Below are 19,347 nucleotides of genomic sequence, written 5' to 3' on the forward strand. Positions count from 1 at the left end.
CTTCGCGTTTTATTGTTTGAGAAGATTTTCTTGACTTCTGAATAATGGCTTTGAGTTTGATCTTCTATATAGGTTTTTGTAGATTTTTTTCTCCTCGAGTTTCACGTTTTATCAATTGAGAAGGATTTCTTAGATTCTAAAAAAGATTTTTGAGTTTGTTCTTTTGTAGAGATTTATGTAGATTTTCTTCTTTTTGAGCTTCACGCTTTATCGATTGGGGGAGATTTTAGTATTTATAGACTTAAAAATAATTTAACTTTCCAATTATACCCTAACTTAAAGAGATGTGATTGGCTTGTTTAAAAGCTAAACTTGTCCAAATCCAATTTTAGGGATTCTATGAACTGTTGGTGGCCTTAAACTCATTTATTTGAGCATAAGGCCCAATATTTTATATGGATCAACTGGAACTATTGGATCATGAGCTTTATCTACAAAAACTCAAAACCAAGAAATTTGTAAGAAGCACGTTCCAAGTGAAAGAACTCAATTTGGATGCGAGGCCCATTTATAACTTTAGGGACTTCATTTTTATTTATAATATTTGCAAAGGCCTCCTCAAAATTTTGATGCCTACAATTGTGTTAGTAAGGGTTTTCACATTCCCAGTAATTAAAATTGATTGAGACATAATCAAGCCTATAAGAGGATTAAGCACACTTGTTTTATTGTATTCTATTAATACCGATTAATCAGGTTTAATCTCTTTCAATAATTCTAGAAACTACATGTGAAGTCTTTTGTTCCTAATATTAAAACAACACCCTAATCTTGTAAGTCAAATTTTCATTGATTTTGATTTTATATTGAATTCTCAACTACTAATTTTGTGATCGAGGAAACACAATGCTGAGATGCTAATGTAGAAAATAAAACAAAACTTTCTACATTAGGGTGAATTATGTAACATGCTCATAGTTGACACTTCTATTCTATGTTTATTTATGTTAATTATTCATCTTGAGTGCATTTTGATGAAGATATTAGATCTTAATAAATCTAGTGTGAAAGATCTTCCAAATCTCACCTCTTCGTCAACATGCTTTAGTTATCACCTTGAGAATGACGTATGTTTCCTTTCGGCCACAATGATTAATTACTAATTAATATTTAATGATAATCTTTTTTTTTTAAACTTGGGGTTGTTCACCCGCCTCATTCATTGTTTTTTCCCGAATACACATACATTTAAAACACCACCATGCACTGAAGTTGACATCGCTTGCAAACCTTCTTTGTAGTAGATTTCACTACACTTTGGGGGCAACAATTACTCTTGTACCCTTCTTTTTGGGTCTCTAGGTAGTCTTCTTCCCATATCGTTCCTCATGAAATTTGAAATGAGTCATGGAGCTAGTTCTGATTAAGTACACGAACCCAGCCAATACACCAAACTAAAAACCCCTAAGTGTAATTAATGTCACCCACCCACCAATTTAGTGTTTGTTGATAGACACAAAATGTATGCACATAAAACATTTATCATCCTACTCATTTCATAGTGAATTAAAATTCACATAAATTTTTTTCAATGACTTCAATTGGGGTTGGACCTATAGCTTTTGGTTGATAGTCTACGTATTGCAACGTAAATGTGGGTTCGTGAGCACAAATCCATCTAATACCACTTAAAAAAGATTATTAAAAGTATTGTTGTTATTGTTATCTACTCAGTACTGATTTCTTATGAACAGAGAGAGAAAAAGTGAAGAATTCTGATTTTAAAATTGAATGTAATAGAAGAAATTTTACTTAAATAATGGTTGAGGCGTGAACAAAACACTATCCTAAAACGAAATTCGCCTCTGCTACGGTACCACAGTTTGTAGGCATTCATTCTGCAGGATTCAACAACCCACGTATCCAAAAGGGTACTTTAAATTGGAACGTAACTTCGAACTCGACGATGTTGTTTGCTCTCATAACGAATAATAAATTATTGATAGTTAAGAAAATAAAAATCAGAGATCAAGTGGTTTAAATCGACTAAACATTTGATATAAATAAAAGAGAAAGTGATTGTTTAGAACAATCACAAACTTATTGAATGTGCTGGTTCCGAACAGACACATTGTGCTGGTTTAGAATAAACACACTGGTTTAAAACAAAATTTAAATTTAAAAAAAGTGGGCCTTGAAAATTAAAGCAAAAACGGACCTTTGCGCGCACCCACATTAGGCGTAAATCCGAGATTTTGCACCCCCCTGCATGCACGCATTAAGGTTTTCGGACCGGTGAATCCAAATTCCAATTAGAACCTTGGATTTTTCTCTTGAGCCCCCATGTACGTGCGTGAGCCCGCCCACTACTTCTATCCACTTTAAAGTTATTAGAAGCACAACTATTTAAGAATTACAAATCAATCTTCTGCTAGTCGATGTGGGACTAAAATTACTCAAGCCAAAAACAAAACTATCAACTAAATAAAAAGTAATAAAGTAAAAGCATAGAGCATAAAGCAAACATGGGATTGAATTATCCTATGGTTAAAAGATTGAGTTACCATATGGTTACTAATTGAATATTAAAGGATTTTCAAATTTAACCCTCTAAATTCCAACAATCCCCCACATGAATGCAGAAAACTCAAATAGAAAATATATATAAAATATATAAAGAGAGAGCATTTTGAAAAATCGTGTTTCAATATAGGTGTCTTTTAGACTTGAACCTTACCTAGTATAAGTCTATCGGATTTACAAGTCGATCAGTGGACTTTAAGCCTTGAACTGTCAACCTTTAGTGTAAACCAAAACAGTGGACTATACACATAGGTTATTCAATCAACTATCAAGTTCTATCGATGGTGTTCATTTTGGCCCTGAACATAACTTGGTATCATGAGTGCTTTAGAGAGCTTAGCCTAACCTTTCATAGAATCGGTCCAATTCTACACCAATTTAGGTGTGCCTATGAGAAGTATCCTATTATACTCCACTTTTACAAGTATAGGCAACATTAAGAATTATAATTCAACATTTCTGCTTTATAGGCAACATTAAACACTTCATAGGAATGGACTTGGAACTCTCTATTCCATTAGTGTTTTATTTTCAATTACATTCAACTGGTTTTTCCATTGAACCTATTTTTTGGGATCTCCAATCAATTAGGTTGGGTTTCCATTGAAGTAATTTTTAATCAATAGGCTTTAGGCCCATTCCCCTCGAAATCGATGCAACTAACTCTCTAGATAATCATTTTGTTAAAAGATCCGTCAAATTTTCCTTAGACTTTACAAAATCAATGGAAATAATTCCATTAGAAAGTAGTTGTTTTACAGAGTTATGTCTCCGTTTAATATGCCTTGACTTGCCATTATATACATTATTTTTTGGCTCTTACAATGGCAGCTTGGTTGTCACAATGAATAGATATAGTAGATACTGGTTTAGGCCAAATAGGAATGTTTACAAGAAAATTCCTTAGCCACTCAGCTTCTTCACCAGTCTTGTCCATGGCAATAAACTCAGATTCCATAGTGGAACGAGCTATGCACGTTTGTTTGGTGGATTTCCATGAGATTGTTGCACCTCCAAGTGTAAAAATATAGCCACTAGTGGATTTCGACTCTTTCGAGTCTGATATCCAATTGGCATCACTATATCCTTCTAATACGATAGAATACCTATTATAATGCAATATGTAACTCATAGTATACCTTAAGTATCTCATGATTCTCACCAGAGCTTCCCAGTGATCATGTCCTGGGTTGCTAATGTATCTGCTTAATCTATTTATTGAATACGCAATATCTGGCCTAGTACAGTTTATAATATACATTAAACAACCAATAACTTGAGAATATTCTAATTGAGAAACACCTTTACCAATATTTTTCATCAATTTACAATTTGGAACAAAAGGTGTTTTTGCAGGAATACAATAAAACTGATTAAAACGTTTCAGAACATTTTCAATATAGTGAGATTGTAATAAATCAAATCCATTATTATTTCTAAAAATTTTAATTTCAAGAATTACATCAGCTTGACCTAAGTCTTTCATGTCAAAATTTCTAGACAATAATTTCTTAATTTGATTTACAACATTTATATTAGATCCAAAAATTAGCATATCATCTACATATAGGCAGATAATCACATAAGAATCAAATATGATTTTATAATAAATACACTTATCAGGTTCATTGATTCTAAATCCATTTGATATCATTATATTATCAAATTTTTCATGCCACTATTTTGAAGCTTGTTTTAAACCATATAAGGATTTAATTAATCTACAAACTTTATTTTTATGTCATTTAATTATAAATCCTTCCGTTTGGTCCATATATATTTCTTCATCAAGTTCTCCATTTAAAAATGCAGTTTTTACATCCATTTGATGAATTTCTAATTTATAAATAGAAGTTATAGCAATAAGAATTCTAATAGATGTGATCCTAGTAACAGGAGAGTAAGTGTCAAAAAAGTCAATGCCTTTTTTTGTTTATACCCTTTAACCACTAATTTGGCCTTTATATTTATTTATAGTTCCATTGAATTTTAATTTTCTTTTAAAAATTCATTTACAATCAATTATTTTATTACCAGGAGGTAGATTAACTAATTTTCAAGTGTTGTTACTCATAATTGAATCCATTTCACTATTTATAGTCTCTTTCCAAAATGAAGCCTCAGGTATTGAAATTACATCTTTAAAAGTTTGAGGATCTCCTTCTAAGAGAAAACTAATAAAATCAAGTCCAGAGGATGTTGTTCTAGTTCTCTTGCTTCTCCTAGATTCTTAATCAGATTCTTGTTCTCTAGGTTCATTATTAGATAATTCAACGTGAGATCTTTTTAATGATTTTTCCATTTTATCCTTACAAGGATACGCATCCTCAAAAAATTTAACATCTCTGGATTCAATTATAGTGTTAGGATTAATATCATTTATATCAGATTTAAATACAAGAAATCTGTACGCACTACTATTAATTGCATATCCAATAAAAATACAATCTATAGTTTTAGAACCTAATTTTGTTCTCTTAGGTAAAGGGACAGTCACTTTGGATAAACACCCCTATACTTTCATGTATTTAAAAGTTGGTGTTCTACCTTTCCAAAGTTCATAAGGTAATTTATCATAATTCTTTAATGAAATTTTATTTAAAATATAACAAGATGTTAAAAAAGCTTCTGCCCATAAATTTAAAGGTACACCTAAACTAACAAGTAATGAGTTAACCATGTCTTTTAAAGTTCTATTTTTCCTCTCTGCTACACCACTCAGTTGGGGAGAATAAGGAGCAGTAGTTTGGTGTATTATACAATTTTCTTAACAAAATAAAGTTAGAGGATTAGATTCATATTCTCCTCCTCGATCAGATCTTAAAATTTTAATTTTCTTTTCAAGTTGATTTTCAACTTCAGATTTATAAATTTTAAACATTTCTAATGCTTCATTTTTACTACTTAAAAGATATATCATAAAAAATCTAGTGCAATTGTCAATAAAAGTTATGAAATATTTTTAACTGATAAAGGGAGTCCTTGTATTGATTTACCCCGTTTTCTTCAAAGTGAAATTAAGCTCTAACGCTCATACCTCCGTGGACATAGCATTTGAGTGAACCATGTAAAATCTCGTGTTGTGGGTATTGTACTCTTACTCTTTTCTTTGTGTGGTTGTTTATCTTCTTTGCATTTGCTACTATTAGTTGGATTACCCTTCATTGCTATTATCAAACAAAGTTTTGGAAAGTGTAGCATATAAGGTGTTTGGTTAAGTAACTAATAGGTATTTGATCAAATTACTAAATGAGCTTCACAAGGGTATTCACATATACAACAGGAGGATGGTTTCAATACTCCACTCAAGGTGCATACGATCTGGATTCGTGAATTATAAAATGTGCGACTCTTGAAATCGAATATCGGAGACCCCACATTCTCATTGGTCCACGTGTACCCTTATTCTACCCGTTGAGTTGCCTTCAATACACATAGACCAATGAAAATCTGAGGGCTTTTGGAGGTCTCCAAAACAAAAGTCTCCATAAATGAACTCAATTATATGATATCTTTTTGGTTCTTGATATTAAAAAAAAAAAATCTATCAATAATCCTATAAATTATGAATTAAATATTTTTGAAAGATCTTCCAAATCTTTTTTCTTCATCTGTTTGAGAAGGACATCTGAATCCTCATGGTCTCAATGATAAACGTTATAGGTTTCATGAAAGCTTTAAGATATATATTACAAATTGAGCACGTGAAATATTTTAATTTATTTGAAAGATATAAGATGTATTACATTGATTAGGTGAAATGGATAGTTGAGCTAATCATCACAAAGAAACAAATTTTCCACTTAAGAGTAATGATTCATTTTGATATTTGGGGTCCATTATAATAATATTCATTTTTTATTTTCAACCTTATCTCCTTCACCCATAAATTTAACTAAAGCTCTATTATATATATGCACCTCAGGAACAATTTGATAGATATCCAAAGATAATGGCTCATAAATTTGAGATCAAATTAGATGTCAACTGCCCTGCAGACAAGTACTATCGGTTTATTAAGCACAATCTCTTGGACCTCACAAAGATCCATCCGGAGATTTACAAGAGTATTCAAATAATTGAAGGAGATGGAAAGAGTTTGGGCACTGTCAGGCTGTGGAAATATGTCCTAGGTAAGATGACACTAAATCAAGGTCTACCCTACTTAAGTGATCAAATAAACCAACAATTTATTTTTCTTCTGTTTTGTTTTTTTTTTTTTTAAATTTATTTGAGTATGTAAAGGTAATATTGTGGCCAGGTGCTAACTAGCTTAGTTGATAAAAGTTGACGTGCCAAGTTCTTCCATAATTTTTATTAGATTTTAAACTTCTATGGCTTGACTTTGGTTATTTGATCACAGGAGATGAACTTTTGTTTGTCAAAGAGAAGACCACATCCATTGATGACGAAAAAAGGTCAATGGTTTTTAGTGCCATGGAAGGAGATCTCAAGAATCATTACGACTGTTTCAATTTAGAAATTCATGTGACTCCAAAAGGTGACGGGTGCATTGTCGGGTGGGCTGTGGAATTTGATAATGTACATGATGAGGTCCCGACTCCTCATCACTATATGGATTTGTTCGCTAAGGTCTGCAAGGGCATCGGCGCTCATGCTGCAAAGAAATAAAAATAAGTCTCAACCAATGACAATGACGATGTGGGTTTTGTAATAAAAAGATGTGGTGCTTTCATATATAATTAATCTATGTTTGTAGAAGCTTATATGTAGGAGCTTTCATGCTCCTAAATGGAGTGGTTGTAGTGTGTTCTTCTCTATGGTGGTGATGCCCTTCTATAAATAAGGCTTGTGTTTAAGATATGATAGGGATTTCTGGGATTCAAGTTATGTATTCCAAGGGTGGTATGCTCCCTTTGCAATGTAAATTATTTTATTTTATAATATTTCCTTGTTTGCTTTAAAAAATAATAATCAATAAATAAAAATGAAAATATGTAGTTAATAAGAAACTCCTAGTATGAAGAGGCATAAAAAATACAACTGAGATGGGGGTATATTTCTAGGGATTACAAAGAAATTGGATGTTCTTATAGATGAAATTTGTACTTCATTTGAGTTCAATTAGAAAAGTTTGAGACCATTCCCTATGTGAGAACAGGGGTAAATTCGACGCAACCCTTTTAAATACTACGTGTAAAAATGGATAAATTTTACGGCAAGGTCCATCGAATTTACCACCTTTTTCAAGTACTGTCCGTTTCTGTTCAACCTTTGTGCTGATCCGCTTTGCAGTGACTTTCATTTTGATACACTTCTTTTGGAGTTCACAAGTGGGTGCGGGCTGTTAAAATTAGGTCCGCTTGCCTAGGACTCGATCTTGGTACCAGTCCATAACGATCAAAGTCGAATCGAGAGCCTATTAATGAAGCAAATTCAATGAAGCAACAACTGGTACCATAGAGAAGCGGCCATAAACTGGAGAGTCTTGACCAATTCGAAAGATCATTTGATGTAGTTGAAATAACGGAATTGTGGGTTGTTCGATCAAGTAACGGAAACTCACTCTTCTCGGGCTGTTAGATAGCCCATTACCATGGCCTCCTCTTTTAATATTAAACCCTAGATGTGGAAATAACTTTGAAGTACCAACACGCCAAAAGTACTAGGTGTCACTTGGTAGGTACAAACAAAGAATCGAATCAAACTGATACTTTGGGGTGGTTTTGTTCGGTTTGGGACAAGTCGCGATTTAGTTCCGGGTTACGAAAATGGACAACTGATCAATTTGGTTCGGTTCATGGATTAAGCTTGTATATAACCAAACCAAACCGAGAATTAAATCCCTGTGCAATAACTATATATATATATATATATATAGGCACTATGTGAAAAAGGCTCATATTTGACGGTCTTAGCCCGTCAAATTTTGAGAAATTTGACGGACCCTCCTGTCAAATATGCCCGTCAAATATTCTCTTGTAGAATTTTTTTTTTGACGGCCCTGAACTATCAAATTATTGGAGAATGGACTTTAAAAAAACAAAAAAAAATCCATAGAGTATGACCGTCAAATTTGGAGGTTTAACAAACAATAACACGGTCCTCTAATTCACCAATCACAATGAACAAAATAATATAAAAAAAAAATCAGAAAAAGAAAAAACAAAAGATCGAAAATTAATATACATGTAAACCTCTTTATTAAGATCGAAAATTCTGTCGAAGCTACAAATAACTGACAATAAAACAGTATATGATATGTATACAACTATTTATGTCACACTCCTGATTTAATTTAGAACACAAAACACAAACAATTGACGATACCAAGAACAAGGATGGAGTATCCAACAATATGGTGGTAAAATTTCCAGTAAATCCTGTACTTGTGCTCCTTCTTTGGCCCAAGGAACAATGCGAAAATTTGCACAACACAAAGAATGATAAACTCGTTATGATTGATTAAGAAAATGTGCCTAAAATAAGAAACAATGAACAAATTTGGAACGTCTCATTAAAGCAAATCTATGTGCTACAGTAAAGGTCTCTGTCCTGAAGATAAGGGTATCTACCTGATGATGATTGCCTCCAACATTATAAAGCAATGTTGATTCAGCAAAGCTTAGCATCTCCATTGCTATTCTCACAAAGGAAACCCCCCAAGAGCTAAAGACCATTTTCTTTCTTTCTTCAAAAAAATGCAGGCACCAACATTACTCACTCAGAAAGACAGCATGTTGGCTAATTATGTCCCTGTATTTGTCATGTTACCAGTAAGTATCATTTAAACTTTGGAACATAAGCATTTAATATTTACTATATGCTAAGGTTGGTCATGAACATATATCATCAAATACTAATGTTGTCATGTTTTTTTGTTTTGTTTTGGTTATGTTATTGGGTGTTGTGGAATAGTTGGGTGTGGTGACAGTTGATAATGTTTTTGAAAACAAAGACGAAATTGAGAAACAACTCAAGCAACTTAGAGGGGTAGATGTTGATGGGGTCATGGAAGATGTGTGGTGGGGTGTAATAGAAGCTAAGGGTCCTAAGCAATATGATTGGAGTGCTTACAGGGACTTATTTCAAGTAGTTCAAGAATGTGGGCTGAAATTACAAGTGATGGACATGCAGAGAAGTGGAACCCATTACCAAAAAGAGTAAAACAAAAGGATCTTCCAGAGTAAAAGTGGTAGCTTATATTTGGAGGGGAAAGCTCACTTCAACACAATCTCCTGCCTTGGCTACAATTCTTTTGATCAACACATCAAAACCATTTTCCTGCACAAAGTAACTGAATGATGTCATTTCGAAGGGCTTTATCACATATATCGCACGAATAAGGCTGCATAGTAAAGTTGCATATTGTACCTGCAGGCCTGGGGGAGCCTTGAAGATCACTATATCTGTAACATCACGGTTTTTGAAAAAATATGACACCTGAAACATTAATAACAGAAGAAAAAAAATCGGCTTCAACATTTACACTCTCTGGTCAAATTGTTGCTGTGAACAAGCAAGAAATAATGATACTTATTTAAACTAGGACAGGATTTGAGAACAGACATTAATGACTATTACATGAAAAGCATTCCCACTAAAGCAGGAAAAAAAAATTTAACGAAAAAGTGATGTATGCAAATAGCTCTATGAAATAGGTAATTCATATGCTGGCCCAAAAACCAATGATATAGGAACACTGTAACCAACTAATCTCCTTTGCGTAAAAAATTGGGAACCCGTGTTGCTTGCTTTAGAACAATAAATATTAAAAAAATATATGGACAGCAAGCACTACTTGAACTTTGACTACGTGTGCGTGCGACTTTGGGTGACTCCCGATCCACAACACTGTCCCGTTCCTATGATGACAACGATTGGAATTAAAAGACATCGGGGATTGACAATCCGATTAGGAATTCGGAAAGTTAGGTTTTAAAACCATACGATTCAGATTTCAGAAGTTTAAGAACTAAGAAAAAGAGAATCATCACACGAAGTTTAAGTTTTAAGATGTGTACCTGAGGCAGGACAAGTCGTTAAATAAGCTTCATCGTTGCAAAAACAAATCGGTTCATTTGAAGTCCAATTGTAGCCACAATGTCCTCCAGATTCGATGCAATCCCTAGAAAATGTTTTGTTCATGAACCACTGCACATCAAACCCTTGGTTTAGAACCTCACCCAGACTAGATTCATTGCTCCTAAGTGCCTCAAAAGATGATAGAAGAACTGGAACCAAAACACTAACATTACACTTCCCTAAGCCATCAATTACTGGAATTGGACCAAACCCAATCACATAAACATCACTAATAACACCATTAATTGAACAAGTAAAATTGGGGGCTGGTGGTGCAGCTATAGCTATAATCAAGCACCCATAGAACAGAGAGTAAAATTGAGACTAGTGTTTAAGGATTTTTGACTCATAAAAATCAACTTAAAAACAAAGCTTACAATTATTTGACTCATAAAAATCAACTTGTGACTTTACTCAATTTAGATCGATGAGTTTTAAAACATGTACAACGATCTATGCATATACTTACCACTAGCTTGTCGTTTCTTCAGGTTTCAGTCCGTTAGGCTCAAGGTGAAATCCACAAGCAGTTTTCTACCAACAGAATGTCTTGATGAATCAACCAAAGCTGAAAACATAGAAACACTATTTCCATTTCCCTCACCATGTCCATTTGGATAGAGCTCAATCTTCCTACAAAATATATACCAATTAATTGCAAACAAATTAAATTAAATAGTACTAATATGTATGTATGTATACCATTCGTGATTTCCAGCCATGAATGCTTCAGACTCCAAATGGCGTTGCTTAAATCTTTTTTCATCTAAAAGGTTATCAATCTTCCAAGTGTGCTTACTAGTTCTAGCTCCCTTTATCATCGAGAGACACTCTCCTACGCCTCTACTTCTTTCCTTGCAGACAAAAACCTCTACTCCAAACACACACACATCATCTACAAGGTATCCATTAGAAGGATCATTGAAAGTTCTTAGTGTGATGGATTGAAAGCTGATATTGTAACTTACGACATCATTATAGATAATTTATGCAAAACTGGGAACATAAATGCGGCAAAGGAATTCTTTTGCAATCTTTCAACCAAAGATCTTCGACCTAACACTATAACATATACCACAATGCTCAACGGTTTTCTTAAGGGAGGAATGTTGAAAGAAGCTGAAGATTTGTTCATGACAATGGAAAAGAAGGGTTCTATTCCAAATGATGTTACATTCAATATCATGGTTCAAGGATTGATCCAAAATAATGCTATCCCTAAGGCAACACATTTTCTCAATGAAATGGTTGAGAGAGGCTTCTCAGCAAAGGTTAAGCCTAGCGTGCAAAAATCTTAGCCCACATTTCTTTGGGGAAACTGGGAAGGGGTGGTCAGTAGCAGTTAATTTCCCAGAAGAAAGATACTAATCCAATTTCTCTTCTTGTATCATCTACATTGGTATTTACCAGTCCTAATTTATCCATGCAAAGCCGACTGTGGTACATCCATGGGAAATGGTTTCATGGATTTTGAAGTGTATATAAATGGGGAGATTTGGTTCCATGTTTCAGAATTAGAGACCTATTGATGTATTTGACTGATAAAAGACACCATCAATGCGTCCCCATTGTTTTGCTCAGAGTATGTCTAAAAAGCATATTTTAGATTCTTTCAAAATTGAATGGCCAGTGCCCTGTTAATAGGACTCACTTTCCACCCAATGAGACAAGGCAACAAAGAGCACTGAGGATATGTCTGATTCCTCAAGGTTGTACTTGTGAGTTCTGAAAAATTAATAAAAATTGTACTACTCTGAGTTCTGAAAATTGAACTGGTTTAATTACAAATCCAATGTAAATTGGAGTTGTAGAGAACTCTTAAAACTCCATGACTTTGGTCAATTTAGACTCATTGGATTATTACTCTCAAAGACGTTGGAGAGCTACAACTATATTAAGTGGTGCATTCCAAACATGAATAGATATAGCAACTTCTGTAAATTGCCAAGTTTGGCTTTCAACTCTGCTTCCAAAGACAGGTACCACTTGGTGCCACAAAAACAAAAACAAAAAACCTTTTCCACACGTTTTGGTAATTGGGCTAGAAGTTGTGTTAAGGGCAAGCAGGATAGCATACACCTGCGTTCATTTCCCATCATACTTTTTCTATCATTAAAAACATGCTTACACACACACAAAAGAAAAAATAGTGCCTATTGTATTTGTAGGGGGAAGAAATGATAAGTACACGGGGGCTAGCAAATAATTAACTGCAACTATAGACACCACAGAAGTAGCAAATAATTAATGTTATGTTACCAATGCCATGCTGCCTATGATAATCAAACATCAAAGTTTTCAGCTACACGCTTCCCCTCATCATAGCAACTCCTAACTCCTGCAACACATCATAGTATCCTTCAATGTCAAGACAACACATCATTATACCTGAATTTGATCATTTCTGTCAAAATTTACTGTTCACCTAGATATTTCATGAATAATAGTGATTGCCATTGAAATGTATACAAAAATAAACTATCAGCTAAATTTGATATTGGCCCTTGTGGAAGTGGAAATAGTTCAGAATATTTTGTGGAAATATGTCGAAATTCAATACTATGATCCTTATAAATGGGTGAAGTAACATGTCAACAACATTATCAAAATTGGATGATACACTACACAGGCACAAAGATGCTTGCAAAAGACAGAAATTTACATTTATCATAAAAGTGGTAAAGGAAGGCAGAATTCACCACCATGCAAAAAATTAAATAAAATAAAAAATAAAAACAAATAGTCTACTGCAAGTAAGAATCAATATTGCAGCAAAAGATGTATGCACTGACAGAGCTGTGAAATAGAATCATGTGGCTTAAATTTGGAAACTAGAGAGGGTTAGCATTTCGTGTACAAGAGAAAATACATAAATGCGTACCTTTACAGCATTATATTTGTAGAAAATTGGGGAAACAGGGCAAGCAAGATGGTATATCTTATCAACTTCTATTAACAGTGGCTCTGTGATGTCTACAAGAAGAGTAAATACAAAATTATCAAGGGATGAGCAAAAATTAAGAAAATAATCATTCACCTTAAGAAAAATTCCTGAAACTCGAGACATAAGGATGAAAAAAAACCCCTTACAATGACACGAATTTGGGTGAAGACAGTAGAGGATATAAGTAAACCATTTTGAGCGAAACATAATAACAAGAAGCAGGAAGTACAAAACATTAATAAATCCAGAGAAAATAGCTCTAGAGAATTGCTAGATCCAACCTAGATGATTTATCCCTCAAAACCATTTACGAAAGTTAAAACGTAGTGGGAACATGTATCTTCTTATTCACCAGCTAAGTTTAATTTAATCTTTTTGAAGTGAATCTAAATAAAACTGAATTTTAAATGCACTTTTATTCCTCTGCATCATTCTACCAATAGAAGAAAAAGAAGAATATGATGATGGAATGTTTGTATTTGTAAGATAAGATTGGCACCACAACTAAAGCATATACTCTAACTGGATGTGATATGCTATTTTGTACAGTGAAATATAAGTTAAGAGAAGGAAGTACCATGCCGAATAAGCTCAAATCTTGGATGACCAATCCATTTTTTGAGGTTGTCCTTTGAGCCAGTGAAGTAGTTATCAGCAACAATAACCTGCGAAAGAAGACAGACCCCTACTATAAATCTTATGGAAGAAAGATACTCCATTTGTCTAAAAGATTAGACACATATCAACTCATCTACCTACTTTTTTGGCATTAGTATTTGCATACTACAAGTTTTATTTTTTATTTACCTAAATATTTTATGCGGGAGTGATATCACCCAACACTTGGGTGATATATAACAATCAAACAAAGAAAATAATTATGAAAATAAAGAAAATTAAGAGTATCTCATTTTTTCATTTTCCATCAATCTATCCACTAGGTGAGAACCAATGAATCCGGCGCCCCCAGTAACCAAAATTCGCATATTGGACTATCATCACAATTAGAGTACTCATTAGATCATGTAAATAACTAAAAATAATTCAACGAAACATTTTATGTTTCAAAAAGCACCAAATACCCATGATCCATTTTCCCAAACTATGACATCTCACTTGAGCATATAAGTTAGTAAATGTTGTGCACAAGAAACAAAACAATAACAACCAATTTAAACTTAAAAGAGGAAACCTGAGGAAAATTCAAAAACATTCCAATGTATGGAGTCATGGAAAACAAGTGACACACTTAGAGGCTAGGAAGAATCATCTGGTGTCGTTTTCCCTGAAAATCTCATAGGGTACTACAGACTGGTTCACAAGGCTGATTTTTAGTGAGAATATTCTCCTCACTAAGAAGGTCACTTCCATCACAAATATCAGCTCATTCTTAAACTTATCAACCTCATCAATTGTGAACTTAAAGTAGATTAGGATTTCAATAGTCCAGATTCTTTTAAATTATATGTTTGATATGTTACAATGAGCTATTTTAAAAAATTGAAGGTGAAATAGGCAGTCACAAGGTTAGAAGTGTTGGGTTTTTTTTTCGAGAGGATGGTTTCCTCTCCAAAAATCAACAAACAGAACTCCTAGTCCTATGAGAAATGAACTCAAGGTTAAGGGTGAAATGTGCAATACAAAATGTTCAATTTGTGCTGATATATATGTTGTGATATATATATATATAGAATACATAGAAAACAAATAGATAAAGAGCAGAGAAAGATACCCCTTTGACATTGTTGATGTCAAAATGTCTATCCAAGGGGAGCTGTTTGATCTTGTTAGGAAAATTTCTCTCAAAGTTGTTTAACTATCAGTTGAAAAAAGTGTGAAAGATTTAAAGTGAAGCTTAACAACATAATAACTACTCGTATGACTAAATTGAATTTTTTTCAAGAACAAATGCTGGTTTCCTATGACTAATCCACTTGTAAAGGAAATATATAAGAGATCAGGGACTGCAGAATCCCACATCACAAAGTCCATTGGGACAACTTGTATCAAATGGGAGACACAAAAAAGGACAAGAGAGAGAGAGAGAGGCAAGTTACCTTAGCTCCAGGCAGAATATATATAGTTCTTCCTAGTAGAAGGCAATTACATACAGAAAACATAGTGAACTGAATTTTGAAAACTACATCAACATCATCCATACTCTATACAATATTGGGTGAACAATGGCATTTGCTTATTGGGAATTAATCTCATATCAACCACCACCCATTTGCTTGCTTTATGTGTTAAGTCAAAATACAAAGCAATTCAAGTTTGCACTGCAATGAAGGCCACAAGTCTCTTAAACTCAAATAGAGAAAAAGAAAAAAAATTCAAGGAACAAAAAGTGATCAATTGGATTTTTTTTCCGGTCAAGAGGATCAAATCTTAATCTCCTAACAAACCAAGAGCTTTCACTCAAAATAAAAAACTTACAATATCAATTAACAAGGATAATTACATCCTTATTTGAAAAATGATTTCATTTAATCCATACCTTCAATTATAAAATCAATATGTGTGTGTGTGTACGTGTGTCCATTAAAGAAGACTAACAAGGGAATAAAAAATTATATATTTTTACCCCCAACAGTTCTTTTTATTCTCTTTTATCCATGAAATCAGGCAGATTATACACTTTGATGAAACCTATAGCAAAATTCCAATCTACAATCTACATGGCTATAATTTCTCAAGAATCTGACCATCTAATTCAACATTTGGAAACCAATTTCACAGAAACAAAAAATAGAATCAAACCAATTGCTTTAGAAGATCAACAAACACCTGAAAACACTAAAAGATGTTCATTGTACGACAAAAATTAACCAAAAACCCAACTTTCCACTTCATATACCTTCAAAACCTCAACAAAACAGAATAATCTCACAATTTCATATCCAAACTCTCATAATCCTCATAGAATCCACCATTAAAACCATCAAAATAATACAAAATGAATCACTAAAATAATCGAAGATAGATTTAATCGTAAGACGCACTAGTAAACCAACAAATCATCATCGAATTTACAGTCGATCATACCTAGAAAAGTGAGAATACCTTAGCAGAAACTCAGCTTCCAATCTAAGACAACGGATTGTGACAAAATCGAAACCTTAGAGAGTTCAATCCGACTGCGTGAGAGAAATCGAAACCCTAGAGACTTCAAATCTAATTGCGATTACGTCAGAAAGATATGGAAGTGAGAGAGATCTATCGAGGGAGACAGATCGAAAGAGAAATCGATCGAGGGAGAAACTGTGAGAGAGAGAGAGATGGAGAGGTGGATCGATCAAGAGAGCGACTGTGAGAAAGAGATGAAGAGGTCGATCGATGGAGATAGAGAGATATAAAGAGCAAGGTCGATCGATCGAGAGAAACTGTGAGACAAAGACAGAGAGAGACTGAGAGAGAGAGAGAGTGAGATGAGATCGAGAGAGACTGTGAGAGAGAGTGAGATGAGATCGAGAGAGTGAGAGAGAGAGACTGTGAGAGAGACAGAGACAGAGAAAGAGATGAGATCGAGAGACAGACAATGAGAGAGTGAGATCGAGCGAGGATGGGAAACGTGGTCCGAGGGCCGCGGAATTTTGGTATTAAAATTTGACAGGCCAGGCCCATCGATTTTTTTGGTTAAAATTTCGTTTTTTCACGTAGTGAGGGTACGTTCAAGGCCAACTTTTTGCAAAACATTTTTCAAAAACATGAGTTAGAACTTTGCAAATGGGCTGATTTTGGTGAGGATGATCTCTACGGTGAGGAGATCGTCCTCGCCAAAAATCAGGCCCATCCAAAACTTCCAACCCATGTTTACAAGTTGAAAAATCGGTGGACCGTCCATTTTTTGTAAACTATTTTTGATGGGGTTAGAAGTTTTGGAATGGGATGATTTTGGTGATGATGATCTCCTCACCAAAAATCAGCCCATTCCAAAACTTCTAACTCATGTTTTTTGAAAAATGTTTTGCCAAAAAGTTGGCCCTTGAACGTGACCCTATACATATATTTATGAATTGTTTTAGGAGTTAGGACTTATATTAGTGATTTTTATGTATAAACTAATTAATTTTTATAGAAAGATTAGTGATTATTGTATGAAATTTTATGTTTTTGTGTTTGATTTTCTTAGGCATCTGTAGATTTTTTTCACTCCGGGCTTTGCTCTTTATTGGTGGAGAAGAATTGATTGGCTTATTTAAATGTTAACCTTGTCCAAATCCAATTTTAGGGATTATATGGATTGTTAGTGGGCTTAAACTCATTTATTTGTGTGTAAGGCCCAATATTTTATATGGATCACTTGGAACTATTTGATTATGAGTTTTATCTGCAAAAATTGAAAACCCAGGAATTTGTAGGAGGCACGTTCATAGTTAGAGGACTCAATTTGGATGCGAGGCCCATTTATAACTTTAGGGACTTCATTTTTATTAATAAAATTTGTAAAGGGCTCCCCAAACTTTTGATGCCTACAACAATGTTAGTAAGGGGTTTGACATTCCCAATAATTAAAATTGATTAAGACATAATCAAGCTTATAACAGGATTAAGCACATGCGTTTTATCGTATTCTATTGTTACCAATTAATCAGATTCCATCTCTTTCAATAGTTCTAGAAATTACATATGCAGTCTTTTGTTCCTAATATTTAAAACAACACTCTAATCTTGTAAGTCAATTTTTCATTGACTTTGATTTTATATTTAATTCTCAACTACTTATTTTATGATCAAGGAAACACAATGCTGAGATGCTAATGTAGAAAATAAAACAAAACTTTCTACCTTAGGGTGAATTATGTAACATGCTCATAGTTGACACTCCTATTCTATGTTTTTATCAAAAGAACATTTGTGTTAATTAATCATCTTGAGCGCATTTCGTTGAAAATATTAGATCTTAATAAATCTAGTGTGAAAGATATTCCAATTCTCACGTCTTCATCAATATGCATTAGTTATCACCTTGAGAAAGACGTATGTTTCCTTTCGACCCCAATGATTAATTACTAATTAATATTTAATGATATATTTCTTTTAATATTTGGGGTTGTTCACCCCCTACATTCATTGTTTTTTCCCAAATGCATATAGGTGTAAAACACCAACATGCACTGAAGTTGACATCGCTTGCAGACCTTCTTTGTGGTAGATTTCACTACACTTTGGGGCAACAATTACTCTTGTAACCTTCTTTTTAGGTCATTAGATAGTCTTCCTCCCATATCGTTCCACGTGAAATTTGAAATGAGCCGTGGTGCTAGTTCTGATTAAATATATGAACTCGCCCATACACCAAATTTAAAATCCCTTAGTGTAATTAATGTCACCCACCCACCAATTTAGAGTTTGTCAATAGACTCAAAATGTATGCACATAAAATATTTGTCGTCCTGCTCATTACATGGTGAATTTAAATTAACATAAAAAATTTTCTATGATTCCTATTGGGGTTGGACCCAAAGCTTATGGTCGATAGTCTATGTATTGAAACATAACTGTTGGTTTGTCGGCACAAATCCATCTAATACCACTTAAAAAAAAGATTATTAAAAGTATTGTTGTTATGTTATCACATCTATATATTTTATAATTACAGACCACTCTTGTAATGTTTCATCCTTTTCCAAGTTTTAATTTCTTACCGAGGTAAAATTAAATAAAAATACAAAATTAGAATAATGACCCCTCTAGATTTAGATTTGGTGAAAATTAGAAATATATTATCGTGGCTAAATCCCTAGCCACACATGAAAATTTGATTATTTGAATTAATCCCTTCTAACAACAAGTCAATCAATTCTAACAACCAAACTCCAAGAATGTTTTGC

The 19,347-nt window shown here is 33.6% G+C and overlaps 1 protein-coding gene and 2 long non-coding RNA genes across 10 annotated transcripts; 1 reads left to right on the plus strand and 2 right to left on the minus strand.

Moving 5' to 3' along the window:
- Positions 1-6,445: 6,445 nt before the first annotated feature.
- On the plus strand, positions 6,446-7,423 carry LOC147388055 (major latex protein 146-like). Its single transcript, XM_086421379.1, has 2 exons — positions 6,446-6,656; positions 6,887-7,423. The coding sequence occupies exons 1-2, from the start codon at positions 6,476-6,478 to the stop codon at positions 7,153-7,155; spliced, it is 450 nt and encodes a 149-aa protein (XP_086277505.1). The 5' UTR covers positions 6,446-6,475; the 3' UTR covers positions 7,156-7,423.
- Positions 7,424-9,044: 1,621 nt separating this feature from the next.
- Positions 9,045-11,057, minus strand: LOC147388056 (uncharacterized). Its single transcript, XR_015171388.1, has 5 exons — positions 11,039-11,057; positions 10,509-10,638; positions 9,859-9,927; positions 9,640-9,768; positions 9,045-9,240 (listed from the first exon to the last, which is right to left on the minus strand). It is a non-coding gene; the product is annotated as an uncharacterized LOC147388056 (long non-coding RNA).
- Positions 11,058-11,063: 6 nt separating this feature from the next.
- Positions 11,064-17,162, minus strand: LOC147388057 (uncharacterized). 8 transcript variants are annotated; one of them, XR_015171385.1, is made up of 5 exons: positions 16,577-17,162; positions 14,091-14,178; positions 13,451-13,542; positions 12,829-12,927; positions 11,188-11,202 (listed from the first exon to the last, which is right to left on the minus strand). It is a non-coding gene; the product is annotated as an uncharacterized LOC147388057 (long non-coding RNA). The 8 variants fall into 8 exon arrangements; XR_015171383.1 differs by having other exon boundaries at positions 12,829-12,907; positions 16,577-17,161; XR_015171380.1 differs by lacking the exon at positions 12,829-12,927 and having other exon boundaries at positions 11,064-11,202; positions 16,577-17,152.
- Between the last annotated feature and the right edge of the window lie 2,185 nt (positions 17,163-19,347).

Source organism: Akebia trifoliata, chromosome 13 (assembly GCF_017979445.1).
Source record: "Akebia trifoliata isolate Shusen 1 chromosome 13, ASM1797944v1, whole genome shotgun sequence".
Lineage (NCBI taxonomy): Eukaryota > Viridiplantae > Streptophyta > Magnoliopsida > Ranunculales > Lardizabalaceae > Akebia > Akebia trifoliata.

Coding starts and splice junctions, on each gene's coding strand:
- LOC147388055 (XM_086421379.1), top strand. CDS start 6,476: ATGGCTCATAAATTTGAGATCAAATTAGATGTCAACTGCCCTGCAGAC. Junction 6,657..6,886: donor GCTGTGGAAATATGTCCTAG/GTAAGATGACAC, acceptor ATTTGATCACAG/GAGATGAACTTTTGTTTGTC.